At 40.2% G+C, this 19,738-nt stretch overlaps 1 protein-coding gene across 1 annotated transcript in view; it reads left to right on the top strand.

The window, feature by feature from the left end:
- Window positions 1-18,991, top strand: part of patl1 (PAT1 homolog 1, processing body mRNA decay factor) — a 45,483-nt gene extending 26,492 nt beyond the window's left edge. Inside the window, exons 12-20 of the mRNA XM_085912452.1 lie at window positions 457-574; window positions 5,325-5,422; window positions 9,441-9,500; window positions 9,577-9,722; window positions 12,613-12,772; window positions 14,856-14,981; window positions 17,113-17,204; window positions 17,340-17,489; window positions 18,742-18,991. Of these exons, the coding sequence (XP_085768578.1) occupies window positions 457-574; window positions 5,325-5,422; window positions 9,441-9,500; window positions 9,577-9,722; window positions 12,613-12,772; window positions 14,856-14,981; window positions 17,113-17,204; window positions 17,340-17,489; window positions 18,742-18,763 (972 nt within the window). The 3' untranslated portion in view covers window positions 18,764-18,991. The remainder of the gene's footprint in view (window positions 1-456; window positions 575-5,324; window positions 5,423-9,440; window positions 9,501-9,576; window positions 9,723-12,612; window positions 12,773-14,855; window positions 14,982-17,112; window positions 17,205-17,339; window positions 17,490-18,741) is intronic.
- Window positions 18,992-19,738: the final 747 nt, after the last annotated feature.

Raw genomic sequence — 19,738 nt, 5'->3', positions numbered from 1 at the left:
ATGAAAGAAAACGTGACTAATAGTCTGAAAAATACGGTATTTAAAATCCTGTCATTATTTCAAATTGACATAAATTGATTACAATTTAACGCAAATACTTTTGGGCTGCTTTCATAGAGAACTACATGAGTTGCATAATGTTGAGAACCTGACAGTTCAAGGCATTTGGACAATTTTGAATTAGAAAACTATCCAAATTATTCAGCGATTATCGAAAATAATTATCAATTAATTGTTGCTCCTCTAAAATTGTAATTATTTCCTTCCACTCCTACAATAAGAATATAAAAAAATCTAGAACAATAAAAAGGTCAAACTGGATTTGATTGTGTTCAACCTCTGGGATTCCACTATGAAAATGCACAGAGACTCATATGCATTTAAATCCTGGCCATTCAAATTGTGCTATAATTTATGTTATTATTCTATGGTCTCCATCATTATATTGTTATACAGCACTACTATGAAAAGATGGAAAAGCGTCAGGAAAAAGAGAGAGACAGCAGTAAAAAAGAGCACACTGCCAAGCTCATCACTCCACAAGTTGCCAAGATTGAACACACCTACAGACCAGGTAAATTCAGACACTTGCAGAACCTGAACAGATTCCTGTCCTGCAGGTGCACGCCAACACTACTTCCCCAGTGCTTCAGGATGACTTTTTTTCTGGCAGCTTTGGGCAGACAAAAAAGGCAAAGCAGTTACCATTTTAATTCATTTAATTACTCTTGCCAAATGTGGTTTGTTTGCATAAGACTAAGACTGGTTATTGATTCTAATTGTATAATTACTATAAAACTATAACATAAATAACACGTTTATCAAACCATATGTGTCGCTCCAAATCATTCATTGAAATCTTCGTCCTTTGAGTAAACATTTCCGCGTGTGCAGCGCGCCGCGTGTGCAGCGCGCCGCTGACGTCGGACCCGTCGTCAGTTGCAGTTCAAATTATTCCACAGGCTCATATAACGATATATAAACTGTATATCAAATAACAATAATATAAACAATTTTATTGAACCATCCGTGTCACTCCAAATCATTAAATCCATTGGAATCTTCGTCCTTTGTGCAAATAACCCCGGATATGTGTGCGGTGTGCTGCTGACGTCAGTTGCAATTCAACTTATTCCACAGGTCCATATAACTATATATAAACTATAATAGAAACAACTAATTTATTGAACCATCCGTGTCACTCTAAATCATTAAATCCATCGAAATCTTCGTCCTCTGTGTCACTTAAAAAACAAAAAACAAAAATAAAACAGCTATTGCTCTAGCTGCGCCGCTGACGTCAGCCTCGTCGTCAGCCTCGTCGTCAGTTGCGGCTCCAATTATTCCGCAGATCTATGTATATATTATATATAGTCACTCCCCGTATGCCGCAGGTTGCGGCTGGGACTCCCCGTATGCCCCCGATTGCGGCAGGGACTCCCTGATCACACCTGGGACTCCACGTATGCCGTCGACTGCAGCTGGGACTCCGCGTATGCCGGCAATTGCGACGCGGACTCCCTGAATGCAGCCGATTGCATGCAGAATCTCTGAATGCCGCCGATTGCGATTGCAGCTAGGACTCCCCGTATGCCGCCGATTGTGGCTGGGACTCCCGGCGAGTATAATATAATTATATACTATATCAGTGACGTGCGGTGAGGTTCATGACTGGGGAGGCACTGATGTCAGCGATGTTGAAGCATCCCGGGATCACTAGCACCCTCTGCCATTTTTTTGTAGCCTCCGTAAGGTCTCTTTTCAAAGCCGTTTTGTTAATCTAAAGAAACACGACGTTACAGACGGATGACAAAAAACACAATACCGTAATTTTCGGACTATTAGTCGCTCCGGAGTATAATTCGCACCACCCATAAAATGCACAATAACGTGAAAAAAACCATATATAAGTCGCTCCGGAGTATGAGTCGCACTTTTGGGGCAAATTTATTTGTCAAAATCCAACACCAAAAACAGACACAAACCAGCAACAACAGGCGAAACGATACGATATGCTAATTGACATACACAAACGAGAGGCTGAGAACGGGCCTAACGTAACATTCAGAGTTATTCAAATGATTATTACATAAATAACACGCTTATCAAACCATCTGTGTCACTCCAAATCATAAAATACGTCGATCATCGATCGTGTAAACAATGCCGCGTATGCGCGCCGTCGGACTCGTGATTTGCATGTCTAATTATTCCACAGACCCATATAACGATATATAAAGTATATTTCACATAACTATCATATAGCAACAATATTACCAAACCATCTGTCACTCCAAATCATAAAATACATCGATCATCAATCGTGTAAACAATGCCGCGTACGCGCGCCGTCGGACTCGTGATTTGCATGTCTAATTATTCCACAGACCCATATAATGATATATAAATTATATTTCAAATAACTATCATATAGCAACAATATTACCAAACCATCTGTCACTCCAAATCATAAAATCTATCGATCATTGATCGTGCAAACAATGCCACGTACGCGCGCCGTCGGACTCGTGATTTGCATGTTAATTATTCCACAAACCCATATAACGATATATAAAGTATATTTCAAATAACTATCATATAGCAACAATATTACCAAACCATCTGTCACTCCAAATCATAAAATACATCGATCATCGATCGTGTAAACAATGCCGCGTACGCGCGCCGTCGGAATCGTGATTTGGATGTCTGGCGTGATGTGTGCTCGCATGCTGTCCATCACAAGCAGAGCTTGCATCCTAAATTGCATTGCTGGCCCTACTGGTTTTTTTTTTTTTTACATCACCACACTAAATTCTCTTCACCAGACCTGTGCTTTTTAAAAACTCAAAAAAACAGCGCTTTCCCCTCCCAGTTGTTGCGTCACGGCCAATGGTGAAATTTAAACCACCCTCGTTCAGTTTAGTTTGAAAATAACTATATTTCTTTTTCAGTTGTTTTTTGTTTTATTTATTTGTTTCATGAACTTGAATATTGTGCTTTAAAGTGTGAATTGCTTTATTCGTTTTTTCAGTGTATTAAAAATAATATGTGAGGTGATCAACTGTACTAGTAAGTAATGTGTTAATGATCAAGTACATTTTTTGGGAAAAAAAAACACATATAAGTCGCTCCTGAGTATAAGTCGCCCCACTCCCCCCCCCACCCAAACTATGAAAAAAAACGCGACTTATAGTCCGAAAATTACGGTACATTATACAAATCAGCTTAATTACGGAAATTAGTTAATATAGCCACAGTGTTTGAACACTTAAACAGCGACATAAAGACAGAGAGCAGTTCTGTGTAACTACATAGCCTGTCAACATAGGCAGCCGTGTGATTATGCAATCCTCAGAGGAGGCAAGACAGGACGTTGGCTCCTCCGAGCGAATCGTCTTCGGTTTTAAAATAACTATAAAAACTCTGCAATTTTGGTTCAAAATGATACAAAATTATTGAGATTAAAAGGAAAATGACTGTAAAATAAAATAGTTAGTTTTTCCCCTTTTCATGATGGCAAGGGAGGCGTAGCGTTGTCAAAGTACCAGGCAAGACATGGGTTTGGTAACCAGCTCTTTATTTCACAAATCAAGACCTCAACATATGAGCCAACACACAGTGCTATAAGCAAGCGCCCTGGATCACTCTCCCCCCCCCCCCCCCCCCCCGGCCCCCCCGCTGCCTTCACGGCCTTGCTAGACAATCGGAAACTACTGAAGTCTGTTAGGATACGGATCTGACTCCAAATTGCGATCAACACTTAACACAAGTTGCTATGTCCCAATCCACACACTGGCGCACCTAACAATTTTGCGAGTTCGTTCTGTCAAAGAGAAGACCAGTTGATCAATCAGACCAAATTTACCAATTGTTTATTCCTAACAAAGCGCACTAAGACAGGCCTGGGTCCCGGGTCCCTCACAATAAAACTCGTGCGTTTTTCTGACCACCAAAAGACGACACATTCTTCCGGGTCGCCCAGTTTTAAAGATACACAATATGAATATTTAAACATGCAAAACATTATGTGATGATTGGTCGATGGCCATCTCCTCCCCGTCGAGGTGTCATCACTCTGGTCAGGCGGTTGGTTTTTTTCCTCTCGAAGCCCATCCACCTGGACGTGGTGTTGTTCTTTGTTCTCGTTCCTCACCGACCTTGAGGTGTTATCGTCCGGTACTCCCCTCGTCCCGTACCGTCCTGTACTCTCTTCCTCTGGTACTCCCTTCCTGGGCCTGTTCCACAACACTTTGAAGAAGACAAGTTCATGCTGTGTGTCTGCACATTCCACACCCCCACCAATCCACACAAGCACTCCAATACTAGATATTATATTGATATGATTATGAGGTTAACACAACCTCAAAAAATGTTTGCAAACTGCTGAAAGCACATTTCCCTTTAAGTCTAACAACATATACGTTGCTACTCTAAATAAACTATATATCAAATAACTACAACATAAATAATAAGTTTATTGAACCATCTTTGTCACTCCAAATCATTAAATCTCCTGATATAAATATTATATATATATATATATATATATATATATATATATATATATATATATATATATATATATATATATATATATATATATATATATATATATACAGTAATCCCTCCTACTTCGCGGGGGTTACGTTCCAGACCCACCCGCGAAATGGGAATTTCCGCGAAATAGAAACTAGATTTTTTTGAAGTATGAGCCATAATTTTAACACTTCAGAACACTTAAACTGCTTTCTAAAACAGGATATTCTATTTTTATCGCTGACATCAACCAGCTCGCTGCTAGGGGACTTTCATATCAATGGACTGTGCGCTCCGCATTCATGCCTTAGCGACGAGACTAACAGTGTATCGCTATGTCCAGATGAAGGCCACCGCCGGTGGAGAGAACGCCCTGAAGTCACATGTGACGATAAAGTATACTGTACTGACTCTTTAATTTATTCATTTCAAAACAAGAAAACGACTTTTAAACGTAAGCTATCATTATTAAAGGAAAATGAAGAAACTCAAGTGGCCGCGAAACCTCGTGAAATGATGAAATTTCTGCGATAAAATAATTAATTTACGCATTTTTGAAAACCCGCGATACAGCGAAGCCGCGATAGTTGAAGCCGCGAAGTAGGAGGGATTACTGTATATATATATATATATATATATATATATATATATATATATATATATATATATATATATATATATATATATATATATATATACCGACCCCTGTTCAGACCCCCAGCTACTTTTAAGTGTTTTTTCACATTTGCCATTCTCATCCCTGATTAATTGTTGTTTTCTCACAGTTCAATTTGCAGGCTCTTTGGGTAAACTGACAGTTTCTAGTGTCAACAATCCACGCAAAATGATTGACGCAGTTGTCACCACGCGCTCAGATGACGAGGTACGTTTGATATAGCGTGTCTGTGCAGTTTTCTTTTATCAATGATTACATTGTTTTGAATTGGCAGAACTAGACGAAGAACCTTGCTTATTTTCCCAGGGTGGAAACAAAATTTTTTAAAGTGTCATATCGGTTCGATGCACACTCGTGCTCAAAATCTCAGACTGGGATCTCTCCAGTCAGCAAATACCCTTATTGAGAATTTGAGGACTGTCATCAAAAGCCACACATATTTTGCACTCAAATTAATGCTATGTTGTGTTACTGGTACATCGGAAGTTTGTGTTTTACTTTTGAGAAAACCATATAAATTGCAGTGACGTGCGGTGAGGTTCATGACTGGGGAATCATCCCGCCCCCTACCCCAGTAAGATTTCTCAGACACCTAACCGTGTCACAAAAAAGGTTGGGGAATGTTGCTCTAGAGTAGTTTATTCATTATTTAATTTGAACTATTATAATTGAAATCCCATATCATAAGTCTTCACACATAAAAACACTCAATAAAGCACATGGAATCAAAAATTTGTTTTCAATCGTGCGTACAACTCTGTTTGAAAAGACATGCTTCGAAGTCCCGTTCGAATCAAGCCTTTTAACTCCGGGGTTAGTCTTCCTTTGCTGATGACCTCCTGCTTCGACCAAAATCCATAGTTGAAAATCGTTTAGATATGTAATCTTCCATTGTAAAATGAAATGTAAAAACAGATGTAAAACAAAATAAATGGACAACTGCTCCTCAGTTGTTCACTGTAAATTCGAACTGGAGATCACTTATTTTACAGGTGGGCTCATGAAGCATCCTGGGATCACTAGCACCCCCTGCCATAAGGCTGGAGAGCCTTTTTTTTTGTTGCCTCTGTAAGGTCTCTTTTCAAAGCCGTTTAGTTCATCTAAAGAAACACGACGTTACAGACAGATGACAAAAAACACTAGATATTACCGTAATTTTCGAACTATAAATCGCTCCGGAGTATAAGTCGCACCAACCATAAAATGCACAATAAAGTGGGAAAAAAACATATATATATATATATATATATATATATATATATATATATATATATATATATATATATATATATATATATATATATATATATATATATTTGCAGCGGAATATATGTTGCACTTTTAGGGCGAATGTATTTGTCAAAATCCAACACCAAAAACAGACATGAACCAGCAACAACAGGGTAAACGATATGGTATGCTAACGTGACATATACACAAACGAGGAGCTGAGAACGGGCCTGACGTAACATTCAGAGTTATTCAAGTAAGTATTACATAAATGACACGTTTATCAAACCATCTGCGTCACTCCAATTCATTAAATCCATCGATCGTGCTTTATGTAAACAATGCCGCGTATGCGCCACATATGCTGACGTCGGACCTGTTGTAAGTTCCATTTCTAATTTTTACACAGACCCATATAACGATATATAAAGTATATTTCAAATAACTATCATATTACAACAATATTATCAAACCATCTGTCACTCCAAATCATTAAATCCATCGATCAAATTCCTCGTTCTTTATGTCAACAATGCCGCGCGTGCGCTGCAGAGATCTAGTATATAACTATATTGTAGCGTTAACAAAGTACCAGGAAAGACGTGGGTTTGGAAAATGGCTCTTTATTTAACAAAACAAGAGTTCAACGAGCCAACAACTACTGAACTTCCAGCTACAGAGGTGAAAGAAAGCTCAGTAGAGTATGACCGGGCATGCGTTAAAGCCATGTCCGAGCCCCATCCACCGTCCCCAGACCGGGCGTGCGTAAAAGCCATAATAGTTTTTCAAACCTTCTGCGTCACTCCAAATCATTAAAGCCTTCAAACTCTTCGTCCTCCATGTCACTTACAAACAAAGCCGCTAATGATGCCGGTAATACGTGGGGCCCTTGGTCATCTTCGTCATCCCGTGATTGAATCCTTTGTCCTTTATGTAAACAACGGCCGCGCGTGACGTCACTTGCAGTTCAAATGACAGTAATCCCTTGCTACATCACGGTTTGTTTATCGCGGTTTCACTACATCACGGATTTTTGAATTTTGTAAATTTGTGAAAAAAATCACATATAAGTCGCTCCTGAGTATAAGTCGCCCCCCCCCCCCCCCAAACTATGGCAAAAAACGCGACTTATAGTCCAAAAATTACGGTATATACATCACCTTAACTACGGAAATGTGTTAATATAGCCACAGTGTTTGATCACTTAAACAACGATAGACAGCAATTCAGTTTAACGGCATAGCCTGTCAGCGTAGGCAGCCGTGTGATTACGCAATCCTCAGAGGAGGCAAGGCAGGAAGTTGGCTCCTCCGAACGAATCATCTTCCATTTTAAAATAACTACCGTATTTTCCGGACTAAAAGTCGCTCCGGAATATCGGTCGCATTAGCCATAAAATGCACAATAACGTGAAAAAAACACAAGTTGCTTCGGAGTATAGGTCGCATTTTGGGGGAAATTTATTCGACAAAATCCAACACCAAGAACAGACATGAACGAGCAACAAGCTAAACGATAGGTATGCTAACGTGACATAAACACAAACAAAAAGCTGAGAACGGGCCTGACGTAACATTCAGAGTTATTCTACGAACTATTACATAAATAAATAACACGTTTATAAAACCATCTGTGTCCCTCCAATTCATTAAATCCATCGATCGTCCTTTATGTAAACAATGACGCATATGCGCCGTGCCGCTGACGTCGGACTCGTAAATTGCATTTCTAATTATTCCACAGACCCATATAACGATATATAAAGTATATTTCAAATAACTATCATATTACAACAATATTATCAAACTATCTCTGTCACTCCAAATCATTAAATCCATCGATCAAATTCCTCGTCCTTTGTCAACAACGCCGCACATGCGCCGTGCCGCTGACGTCGGACTCGTAAATTGCATTTCTAATTATTCCACAGACCCATATAACGATATATAAAGTATATTTCAAATAACTATCATATTACAACAATATTATCAAACTATCTCTGTCACTCCAAATCATTAAATCCATCGATCAAATTCCTCGTCCTTTGTCAACAACGCCGCACATGCGCCCTGACGTCAGCCTCGTCGTTATTCCCCAGATCTAGTATATAACTATATTGTGGCGTTAGCAAAGTACAAGCAAAGATGTGGGTTTGGTAAATGGCTCTTTATTTAACAAAACAAGAGTTCAACAAGGCAACAACTACTGAACTTCCAGCCACGGAGGTGGAAGAGAGCTCCATAAAGTAGGATCGGGCGTGCGTAAAAGCCATGTCCGAGCCCCATCCACCGTCCCCGGACAGCCACCCAGCCGACCAAGCGCCGGCCCCCGACTTCCATCCACGGAGGTGAAAGAAAGCTCCGTAGATTATGACCGGGCGTGCGTAAAAAAAAGCCATAATAGTTTTTCAAACCTCTGTGTCACTCCAAATCATTAAATCCTTCAAACTCGTTGTCCTCCGTGTCGCTTACGAACAAAGCCGCTAATGATGCCGGTAGTACGTGGGGCCCTTCATCATCTTCGTCATCCCGTGATCGAATCTTTGTCCTTTATGTGAACAACCGCTGCGCGCTGACGTCACTTGAAATTCAAATTACAGCAATCCCTTGCTACATTTATCATGGTTTCCCTTTTTTTTTTTTTTTTTTTTTTGTGAAAATTTGTGGAAAAAAATTCAAATAAGTCGCTCCTCAGTGTAAGTCGCCCCCTCACCCAAACTAAGAAAAAAAACGCGACTTACAGTCCGAAAATTACGGTATATAAATTCATCAATTTTGGTTCAAAATGATACAAAACTACTGAAATTAAAAGGAAAATTACTTTATAATAATTAAATTGAATTTGTTATTTCACCTTTTCATGATGGCAGGGGAGGCACGGCCCTTGCCTCCTCTCATCGGACATCACTGATAAATTGTTACCTTCAGAAATACCGTACTGTATTTTATGTCCTCTTGAATACTTTCTCTGACATTTTTCATGCTTTCATCACCAGGAAAAGAGAGAAAAGCAGGTTTGGAATAAAAGACGACAGATTCTATACACTGTGGAGAAGGTAAATTGACAATCCAAAGAACCCTCCACAAATTCAACCTGTGTGCTGAAAGTTTAATCTCACTCACCGTCTTCAGATCTACAGTTTGATGCTCGAGGTCCAAGACTTTGAGAAACGTTTTGTCCATGCACCAGAGGAGGACAGGGAGACGTTACTGGAGCAGCACAAAACCAATACTATGCAGCTCTGTAATTCTCTGCAAGAGAAGGAGTGGGATGACAGGTAGGGACAATGTACAGCTGACCCTAGCTTTTCATAGCGTTAGGGACCTTAAATAGCACAAAATTGCAGATGATCATACGGCACTGGTCACTTTATAAACTTTATCCCAGAAAAGTTTTCCTTTTTCCATCCATCCATCTTCTTCCGTTTATCCGGGGTCGGGTCCCGGGGGCAGCAGCTTTAGGAGGGACTCCCAGACTTCCCTCTCCCCAGGCACTTCATTCAGCTCATCCCGGGGGATCCCAAGGCGTTCCCAGGCCAGCTGAGAGACATAGTCTCTCCAGCACGTCCTGGGTCATCCCCGGGGTCTCCTACCGGTGGGACATGCCCGGAACACCTCCCCAGGTAGGCGTCCAGGAGGCATCCTGATGAGATGCCCAAGCCACCTCATTTGGCTCCTCTCAACATGGAGGAGCAGCGGCTCTACTCCGAGTCTCTCCTGGATGACTGAGCTTCTCACCTTATCTGTAAGGGAGAGCCCGGACACCCTGCGGAGGAAACTCATTTCGGCCGCTTATATCCTGGATCTCGTTCCTTTGGTCACTACCCATAGCTCGTGACCATAGGTGAGGGTAGGAGCATAGATAGACCGGTAAATCGAGAGCTTTGCCTTTTGGCTCAGCTCTCTCTTCACCACGACGGACCGGTACAGAGTCCGCATTATTGCTAACGCTGCAAATGCCTTTTCAATTTGCAAAATTGTTTTGGAACTACATAACTAATCTACTTACATGCATCAAAGTGACAATGTTACTTCAATTAGTATTTTTAAAAATAAAGGCTTGTAATTAAAATTGCTTTGTCCATATTACATTCTGATGGACCAAATGCGGTCAGATTCACATCAACAATTATTCCTGGCAAAACTTGTCAGATGAAGCTTGGCAATTTGTCTGTTTTTTACCTTACTGATCACGATTAAAACCATTTTAAATGTTTTCAACATAAAACTACTACATTAAAGGCTAACAAGATACATTAGGCACATTTTCACTTGTAGATCTACCGCGACTAAATTTGTTGAGAAGGAAATTGCATTATTCTCCATATTTACTTAGTTCTGTAGATTGTTTCCAGAAGTACTTAGTATGGAATTATTTCAGTGTAATAGCATACATATACATAATTAACAGAATTGTTTGGGAAGATTACTTAAGATAACAAAAGAGGATTGTGGTCATGAATTCCTTTTACAATCTTTTGATTTTCAGTGTGAAGTACAAACCAGATTCGGTTGAAGTTGGGAAACTGTGTAAATTGTAAATAAAAACAAAATACAATGATTTGAAAATCCTTTTCAACCTACCGTGTTCTTCGGATTAAAATTCGCTACGGAATATAGGTCGCATTAGCCATAAAATGCACAATAACGTGAAAAAAACATATAAAAATCAAAGTCTGCTTTATTGTCAATTTCTTCACATGCTAAGACACACAAAGAGATCGAAATTACGTTTTCCACCGTCCCACGGTGACCAGACACATTACACAACACATAAAAGCAAATAGCACAAAGAGTAAAAACAATAGATATGAGCGATAAGTAATAAGCAAATAACCAAAATAAATAAACAATAAATTAAAAAATAGACAAATAAGAGGAGCAAAACGGAGCAAGCGTGCATACAGCAGACAGCCAGAACATAGCGCAAAAGTACCGGACGTTATGCAGCCCAGGGTGAAGGGGGGAGAGAGTTCAGGATCCTGACAGCTTGGAGTATGAAGCTGTTGGTGAGTCTGGTGGTGCGGGAGCGCAGGCTCCTGTATCTCTTCCCAGAGGGCAGTAGGTCAAACAAAGTGTGAGCAGGGTGACTCGCATCACACACAATCGTGGTCGCCTTGCGGGTGAGATGGGTGGTGTAAATGTTCTTCAGGGAGGGAAGTGAAGCACCAATGATCTTACTAGCCGTGTTCACTATGCGCTGCAGGGCCTTCATGTTGTATTTAGTGCACCTACCACCCCACACAGCTATACAACTGGAGAGGATGCTCTTAATGGTGCCAAATAGGATGTGGTCATGATGGCAGGAGGAGCACTCGCTCGCCTGAGTTTCCGCAGAAAGTGCAGGCGGCGCTGAGCTTTCTTCACCAGTGATGCAGTGTTGGTGGTCTAAACTGTGTGCCACAGGGGTCAGTGTTGGGACCAAAATTGTTTATCATGTACATAAATGACATATGTAAAACTTCTCAATTACTCAAATTCATTCTGTTTGCTGAATCCTTGGTACAGGTGAGAATTTGCAGCAGCTTTTGAATAATATCACATCAGAATTCATCAAAATCTTGAGTCTCTGTTCTCCAGGTGGGTGAGGGCAGAGTGGAGGGCAGAGTAGATGGCATCCTCAGAGGACCATTTGGCTCGGTACACAAACTGAAAGGGTCTATGGTGGGGGGGAGAACGGACCTGATGCGCCATGACAAGCCGCTCAAAGCAGTTCATGATGATGGGTGTCAGTGCCACAGGGCGGTAGTCATTGAAGCAGGTTTTTTCGGCACAGGTATGATGTGGCAGCCTTGAAACATGACGGGACGATGGTCTGCTGCAGGGAAATGTTCTTGCGCCTCAATTTCCAGGCGTGTTTTACCGATGAGTAAAACAACAACAATAAAATGGTCACCGGGAAAGAAGTAATTTACATTTTTATGTATTGTGAAGTGGAGGCATTACGTGACAGCTCCACCCTGGCAATGACTGCTCCAAAATAAATTTGGAGTATTTTTAGTAATCCACTCATATGTGCATGAACCGTAGGTGTGTGTTTCAGAGAATGTTTTTCAAATGGCAATTTGCAAATCACTGAGGGTATACGGTATAAATGAAAGATTTTATCATACCCACAGAAACACATGTTGCACACACAAATTATTTTCCCTTGTGCTTTTTGGAAAGGGTGAGCGATGAACGTTGCGTAATGATCATGTCGGTGAGGAAAGGCAAGCGGCTCATCTCCAGGCTCCTACCCTACCTACCCCCCTCTCATGCTGCCGCAGTTGTCATGGTAATTGCTCGAAACCTTCCGACTTTGGCCAAGAAGGACAAGCAGGACCAGGTAATCAAGACCATTTACTACCATATTGGACCTGCAACTAATAATTATATTAATAATTGATAAATCCGTCTTTTTTTATTATTAAGTGAATCTCATTTTATTTTTAATTTTGATCCCTTAATTTTTAAAAGGGAATTATTTCAAATTGGTAGTGCTCAAAGGTTGCAGCATAAAGTTCCAGAGCAAATTACAATACATTGAAACACACTAAAACAGACATGACCAAATTCTGGGCCCGTGGGCCAAATTCGGCCCGTGTGTAAATTTAGACTGGCCCGAAGCATTGTGTCATGTAATCAATAATATGTGGCCTGCTGGCACTGTCGCGGGGACCTGTGCGCCCCGGAGCAAGCCACAGAAATTAAACGCGTACGAACGCACATGAGCGGGTGCTCATGATCAGGTGCGAGCACCTTCTCCCCCATCCCTTCCCAGTTTACGCGCACACAGGTGTCCGTTTGTGATCATCAGATAATCAGTGACACAGACATTTCCTCATTCAAATGTCCGCACACCAAGGACCAAGGCGATGGTAAGATCAGAGACTCTCCCAGTGACACTGCACAGGGAAAGGCAAAATAACCCACGGACTACTGGCGAAAACTCTGTCTATTTACCCCTAACTCTATGACGAGCTGTATTCACACCAAATATATTGCAAGCACCAGTGAGTGCAGCCATTACCTCTTAAGTTTACAGGCCTCTGTCAGATCCAATTATTAGCCAGCAGTGTTTTTTCATTATCGTGATTTAGCATTGGTTTAGAGATGCAAATATCTCATGAAATAGGGTCTGGGTCCAAAGTTAATGCAAGGTTTAGGCCACCAAATATTAAATGTTATTCACTTTGTTAATTTAGTCATGACAGTTCCAAGGTCCAATCCTTTTACCGTATTTTTCGGACTAAAAGTCGCTCCGGAATATACGTCGCATTAGCCATAAAATGCACAATAAAGTGAAAAAAATCATATGTAAGTCGCACTGGAGTGCAAGTCGCATTTTGGGGGAAATATTTTTGACAAAAGACCAAGAACAGACATGAACGAGCAATAACAGGCTAAAGGATGCGGTATGCTAACGTGAAATAAACACAAACGAAAAGCTGAGAACGGGCCTGACCTTAACATTGACAGTTGTCCAAATAACTATAACATAAATAACACCTTTATCAAACCATCTGTGTCACTTCAAATCATTAAATCCATCGATCGTCCTTATGTAAACAATGCCGGGTGTGCGCCGCGCTGCTGACGTCAGTTGCAGTCCAAATTATTCCACAGGCCCATATAATGACATATAAATTAGATATCAAATAACTATTATATAAGCAACAATATTATCAAACCATCTGTGTCACTCCAAATCATTAAATCCATTGATCGTCCTTTATGTAAACAATGCCGGGTGCGCGCCGCGCCGCTGATGTCAGTTGCAGTACAAATTATTCCACAGGCCCATATAACGTTATATAAATTATATATAAAATAACTATTATATAAGCAACAATATTATCAAACCACCTTTGTCACTCCAAATCATTAAATCCATCGATGTGCGCTGACGTGGGACTCGTCTTCAGTTGCTGTTCAAATTATTCCACAGGCCCATATAATTATAAACAACAATTTTATTAAACAAAGTCTGTCTCTCCAAGTCATTAAATCCCGTGGTCCAATCCTTTGTCCTTTATGTAAACACCACCGCGTTTGCGCTACGCCGCTAATGTTCAAATTACAGTAATCCCTTGCTACATCGCGGTTCGTTTATCGGGGTTTCACTACATCGTGGATTTTTGAATTTTGAAAATTTGTGAATAATTTCACATATAAATCACCCCCCCACCCAAACTTTGACAAAAATCCCGATTTATAGTCCAAAAAATACAGTACTCACTTGAAAAGGTGATGGCTTCAAACTAAGTGTTTTGTCCTGATGTTGACGGGGATGGGTGGTTAAAGTATGGGGTAGGATCTACAGTAGATTGGAATTGCTGTAAAGTACAGTATTTGTGGAAGTGATTTTTTTTTTTTTTTACAGGTATTGTATCTGCACATCAGTACTGATGTTTCTCTGCCATCATTAGGTGCTGTGCCTGTTAGTGGAGCCTGTGTCTGCGGTGATCATGTCCTTATCAAGCTCTGCCCTCACAGACTTGCTCCAGGAGCTTCAGGGCAATGAGGGTCAACTTGCCACCGTACTACACAACAAGGTACACACATACATAAGGTGCTCTCATTTGTCTATTTATTTGTCTATTTATTTATTGTTTATTTATTTGGGTTATTTGCTTGTTACTTATTCGTTGCTCTTGTCTGTTCGTTTTTACTCTTTGTGCTATTTGATTGTAAGTGTTGTGTACTGTGTCTAGTCACCGTGGGACGGTGGGAAACGTAATTTCGATCTCTTTGTGTGTCTTGACATGTGAAGAAATTGACAATAAAGCGGACTTTGACGCTTTATTGTCAATTTCTTCACATGTCAAGACACACAAAGAGATCGAAATTACGTTTCCCACACAATAGACGAGTCAGCTTACTATACATCAAACCCTGCATGATAATGGGACTCCCACATCCAATTAGATTAAACAGAACGGTAATGATCCATGATTATTATTTTTTCCTCTTGAATTTTAGTTTTAAATCCCAAATTATTTTTGTGTTCACGCTCTTAGCAACTTAAGCAACATGTTCACAAGGTCTTTTGGTCTTGGGATGATGTGCAAGTTTCGGAACAAAGCATGTTTCGCTCAGGGACATAAAACTTCATAAATAAAACATATAAATCTATGGAAAATCTCCTTCCTGAATAGTGTGATGGCTGGACATTTGCAAGGGGTTATAATCAGTGATGTCGATAATGCATTAGTAACAAGTTACTCAATAACAATGGCCGTTTTGAGAAACTTGTAATCTGTGTTACTATTTGTACTATATACTATATACCAAAAAACACCAATATTAAAAAGAAAAGTGAAAATAAAAAATATATATAAAATATATATAATTGAAATACTAAACATCCATCCATCTTCTTCCGCTTATCCGGGGTCGGGTCGCGGGGGCAGCAGCTTTAGGAGGGACTCCCAGACCTCCCTCTCCCCAGCCACTTCATCCAGCTCATCCCGGGGGATCCCAAGGCGTTCTCAGGCCAGTCGAGAGACATAGTCTCTCCAGCGCGTCCTGGGTCGTCCCCGGGGTCTCCTACCCGTGGGACATGCCCGGAACACCTCCCCAGGTAGGCGTCCAGGAGGCATCCTGATGAGATGCCTGAGCCACCTCATCTGGCTCCTCTCAACGTGGAGGAGCAGCGGCTCTACTCCGAGTCTCTCCCGGATGACCGAGCTTCTCACCCTATCTCTAAGGGAGAGCCCGGACACCCCGCGGAGGAAACTCATTTTGGCCGCTTGTATCCTGGATCTCGTTCTTTCGGTCACGACCCATAGCTCGTGACCATAGATGAGGGTAGGAGCGTAAATCGACCGGTAAATCAAGAGCTTTGCCATTTGGCTCAGCTCTCTCTTCACCACGACGGACCGGTACAGAGTCCGCCTGACTGCCGACGCTGCACCGATCAGCCTGTCGATCTCGCGCTCCATCCTGCCCTCACTCGTGAACAAGACCTCATCCCCGATCTGAAGAGGGCGTTCCACCCTCTATATATATATATCCTATACATATATAGATATATATAGATATAGATATATACCAGTGTATATATGTGTGTGTGTGTGTGTGTGTGTGTGTGTGTGTGTGTGTGTGTGTGTGTGTGTGTGTGTGTGTGTGTGTGTGTGTGTGTGTGTGTGTGTGTGTGTGTGTGTGTGTGTGTGTGTGTGTGTGTGTGTATATATATATATACACACATATATACACACACCAGTGTATATATACGTGCACCGTATTGGCCCGAACATAAGACGGTGTTTTTTGCATTGAAATAAGAAAAAGTGGGGGTCGTCTTACATCCGGGGACTAGACATTATACCCATTCACAACGCTAGATGGCGCCAGATATCTTTAAAGCGAATGCTGGACTTAACTCCCCTGGCCAAAGCGAACCCCTGTCACAAAGAAGAAAGAGAGAGATCTCAGCTACTCTCAAGTTTAAACCAGCTTGCATTATTTTATTGCAATGTTTTTCCTTATTCAGATTTGTTTCAAGACTAGTTAGACTTCACATTGATGGTTAATGCAGTTATTGCAATTTTTTTTTTTTATCACAGTAGTTTGGTATATTTACATTTCAAAAACCAGAAGCCATTTATTTACAAATCTGATTGCACTTTAGTTTACATATTTAAATGTTCAGATATGAAGATACGTTATTTTGTTTTTGTTCAGTTTGGTGTCACACTGCTCTATCTGATACTGAGTGAAGGAGAGAGGATGCAAAGCTCTGACCCCAACTGTCAGCTCATGGATGACAATCGATGGTGAGCTACTTTGTGATGTTAGTTTCACCAGTGTTTGTAGTCTTGTGTGTTTTACTGTCTGTAGTCATGCCTTTTTATAATATTTCCTGTTATTTGGTCCTCCCCACTCTTTTCAAACCCTCAACCCTTCTCCAGGACAGAGCTGGTGTTTTCTATAACCAGGGAGTTGCTCAGCATTCCCTCTTCATCCCTCTCATCTCCTCTCTTCACACCTACCAACCTGGTCACCCTCTTCTCACGCTTTATTGACCGTCAGCGCTTGGACTTCTTACAGGAAAAACTACAGTAAGTCACATCACTCTTCACACCACATGTATGAACTATGTATGGCTTAAGCCAGGGGTGTCAAACTCATTTTTTTCGCAGGCCGCATTGTAGTCATAGCTTCTTTTGGAGGGCCATTATGACTGTCAACCCAAATAAATGTATGAGCACCTCATATTATATACAGTAAAAGCTACAAAACAAACTGACAAATAACTCGTTTTCAAATCAGATGAGTAAAAACTGGTCAAATATTAAAACTAACAAAAAAAAAAAGATATTATTAAAAGTGAAGACAATTTGCAATTATAGTAATGACACGAATTTGATGCACAATTTGTTTTTGCCGGCCACATAAAATGATGTGGCGGGCCGTATCTGGCCCCCGGGCCTTGAGTTTGACAGTACAGATTGATGAACAGAACGCAGTGACAATGTACAGATGTCATATGATCTAGCACCACTTGGTCACCACGGTACATTGCGTGCTGCAATACATTTAATTCCTGAAGTTGTGAGGATGTTAATCCTTGTCATGTGTTTCTTTTGCCAGTCATCGAATGAGTGTCATATTTAAACACTTAACATTTGTCACCCCTTTTTTTTTTTCTTCTCATTTTCTCTCCAAACAAGCCGTGACTTTCAGTTGTGAAATAGAGATGTCCAGATCAATCCCTTGCTATAAGTTGCCATGCCCTCTTCGTTTGGCAACAAATAATGAAGTATAGAGCTGGTGATAATTCTAAACATTTAATTGTGCTTAACACAACTGGTAGTAATACAAAAAACAACTGTCATATTTGAACACCAACATTTGTCCCTTTTTTTTCTTTTTTCTCCCCCCAAACAAACTGTGACTTTAAGTTGTATGTGAAATACAGATGTCCAGGTCAATTTCTTGCTCTAAGTTGCGATACCCTCTTCGTTTGGTAAGCATTAATGAAGTGTAGAGGTGGTGCTACTAATTCTAAACATTTTATTGAGCTTAACACAACTATTAGTCATACCAAAAAAAACTGAAAAAAATTGCCATTCCTTCACAAGATTTAGATAAGATGACCATTTGTCCATTAAATTCACCAATCCTGCATTTTTTTCATGAATATCGCCTGATAATGATCGGCCACCGATCAATCGCAGCAGCCAATCCCAGAGCACACCATCATACACACTCGCCGACGGACACTGTATTTTAAATTAATCTTCATTTAATGAACGTTTTTTTTTTGTTCATTAATTCAGTTTCTAAGATAATATATTTTGTCTTTCCCAGGATCCCTGCCTCGTCCAGGTAGAAGTTTCTAGATCATCAATCCAACCCACCCCACACTTGAGGCAGTGTGTGCGCGTTTGTGCGAGTGTGTGTGTGTGCATGGCCGCATTGAGTCATTTTAATGTATGTTTTTGTGATAAAGAACAAGGATTGCGTTTGAATGAACCAACAGCAGTTTTAATAATTAAATCTTTTTTTAATCTAAAATCTTGTTTACAATTATGCCTATGTTGAACCTTCAAATTAAAAATTATTTCTATTATATAAAAAGTGCACCATTATCTTCTTGCCCAGTTCTTTTAGTGCAACGATAATCTCCCTCCAACCCACAAATACATAGTAAATAGAAATGAATAATAAATGATAATGATCAAGTCATTGATAGCCTAAATTAATCTGCTTTACATCCTTGTTTGTACATTCTTAGTGTGTCTTCGCAATGATTGTCCCTATAAAGGTAATCCGTGTGGTTAAAGAAAGCAGTGGAGATCATAATTTTTCAAGGCATCTTTGGAGACTTAAGTTTTTTCGACCATCATTAAAAAAATAGAATTGCTTCATACTCAAGGTTCACATATTTGTCTGAATACTTGGAGGTTGGTCATAGAACTACTCCTCATCAAACATGCCTTGGGAGCACCTTTGATTTGATACTTATACATGAATAAAATTGGTTTCCTCAAAATAAAAACGAGAGTTTACATTTGTTTTAGTTTTTCTTAGTTTTGTGATTTAAAGACAAGTCAGTAATGTCCCACATTCACTGAAGAATAAATTGGGAACATTCTTGTGAGACATTTTGCAAATAAAAATTCAATCACTCGCAAGTTTTCATACGTGCTTTTTTTACTCAGTCTTGTTAAGTTACCCAGAAAGAACTTGTGCATTCAACATTGAAGCAGATATGTTAAACACAAATTTATTATTTTACATTTCAATATAAATTCAAGGTAGGGGAAGAACCTGTATAATGATGGTAAGCATCCATTAATTTATT

This window comes from Syngnathus leptorhynchus, chromosome 5 (genome assembly GCF_054491065.1).
Source record: "Syngnathus leptorhynchus isolate UIUO chromosome 5, UIUO_Slep, whole genome shotgun sequence".
Taxonomy (NCBI): Eukaryota; Metazoa; Chordata; class Actinopteri; order Syngnathiformes; family Syngnathidae; genus Syngnathus; species Syngnathus leptorhynchus.
The sequence above is the reverse complement of the archived record's forward strand: the minus strand, read 5'-3'. Positions and strand labels throughout refer to the sequence as shown.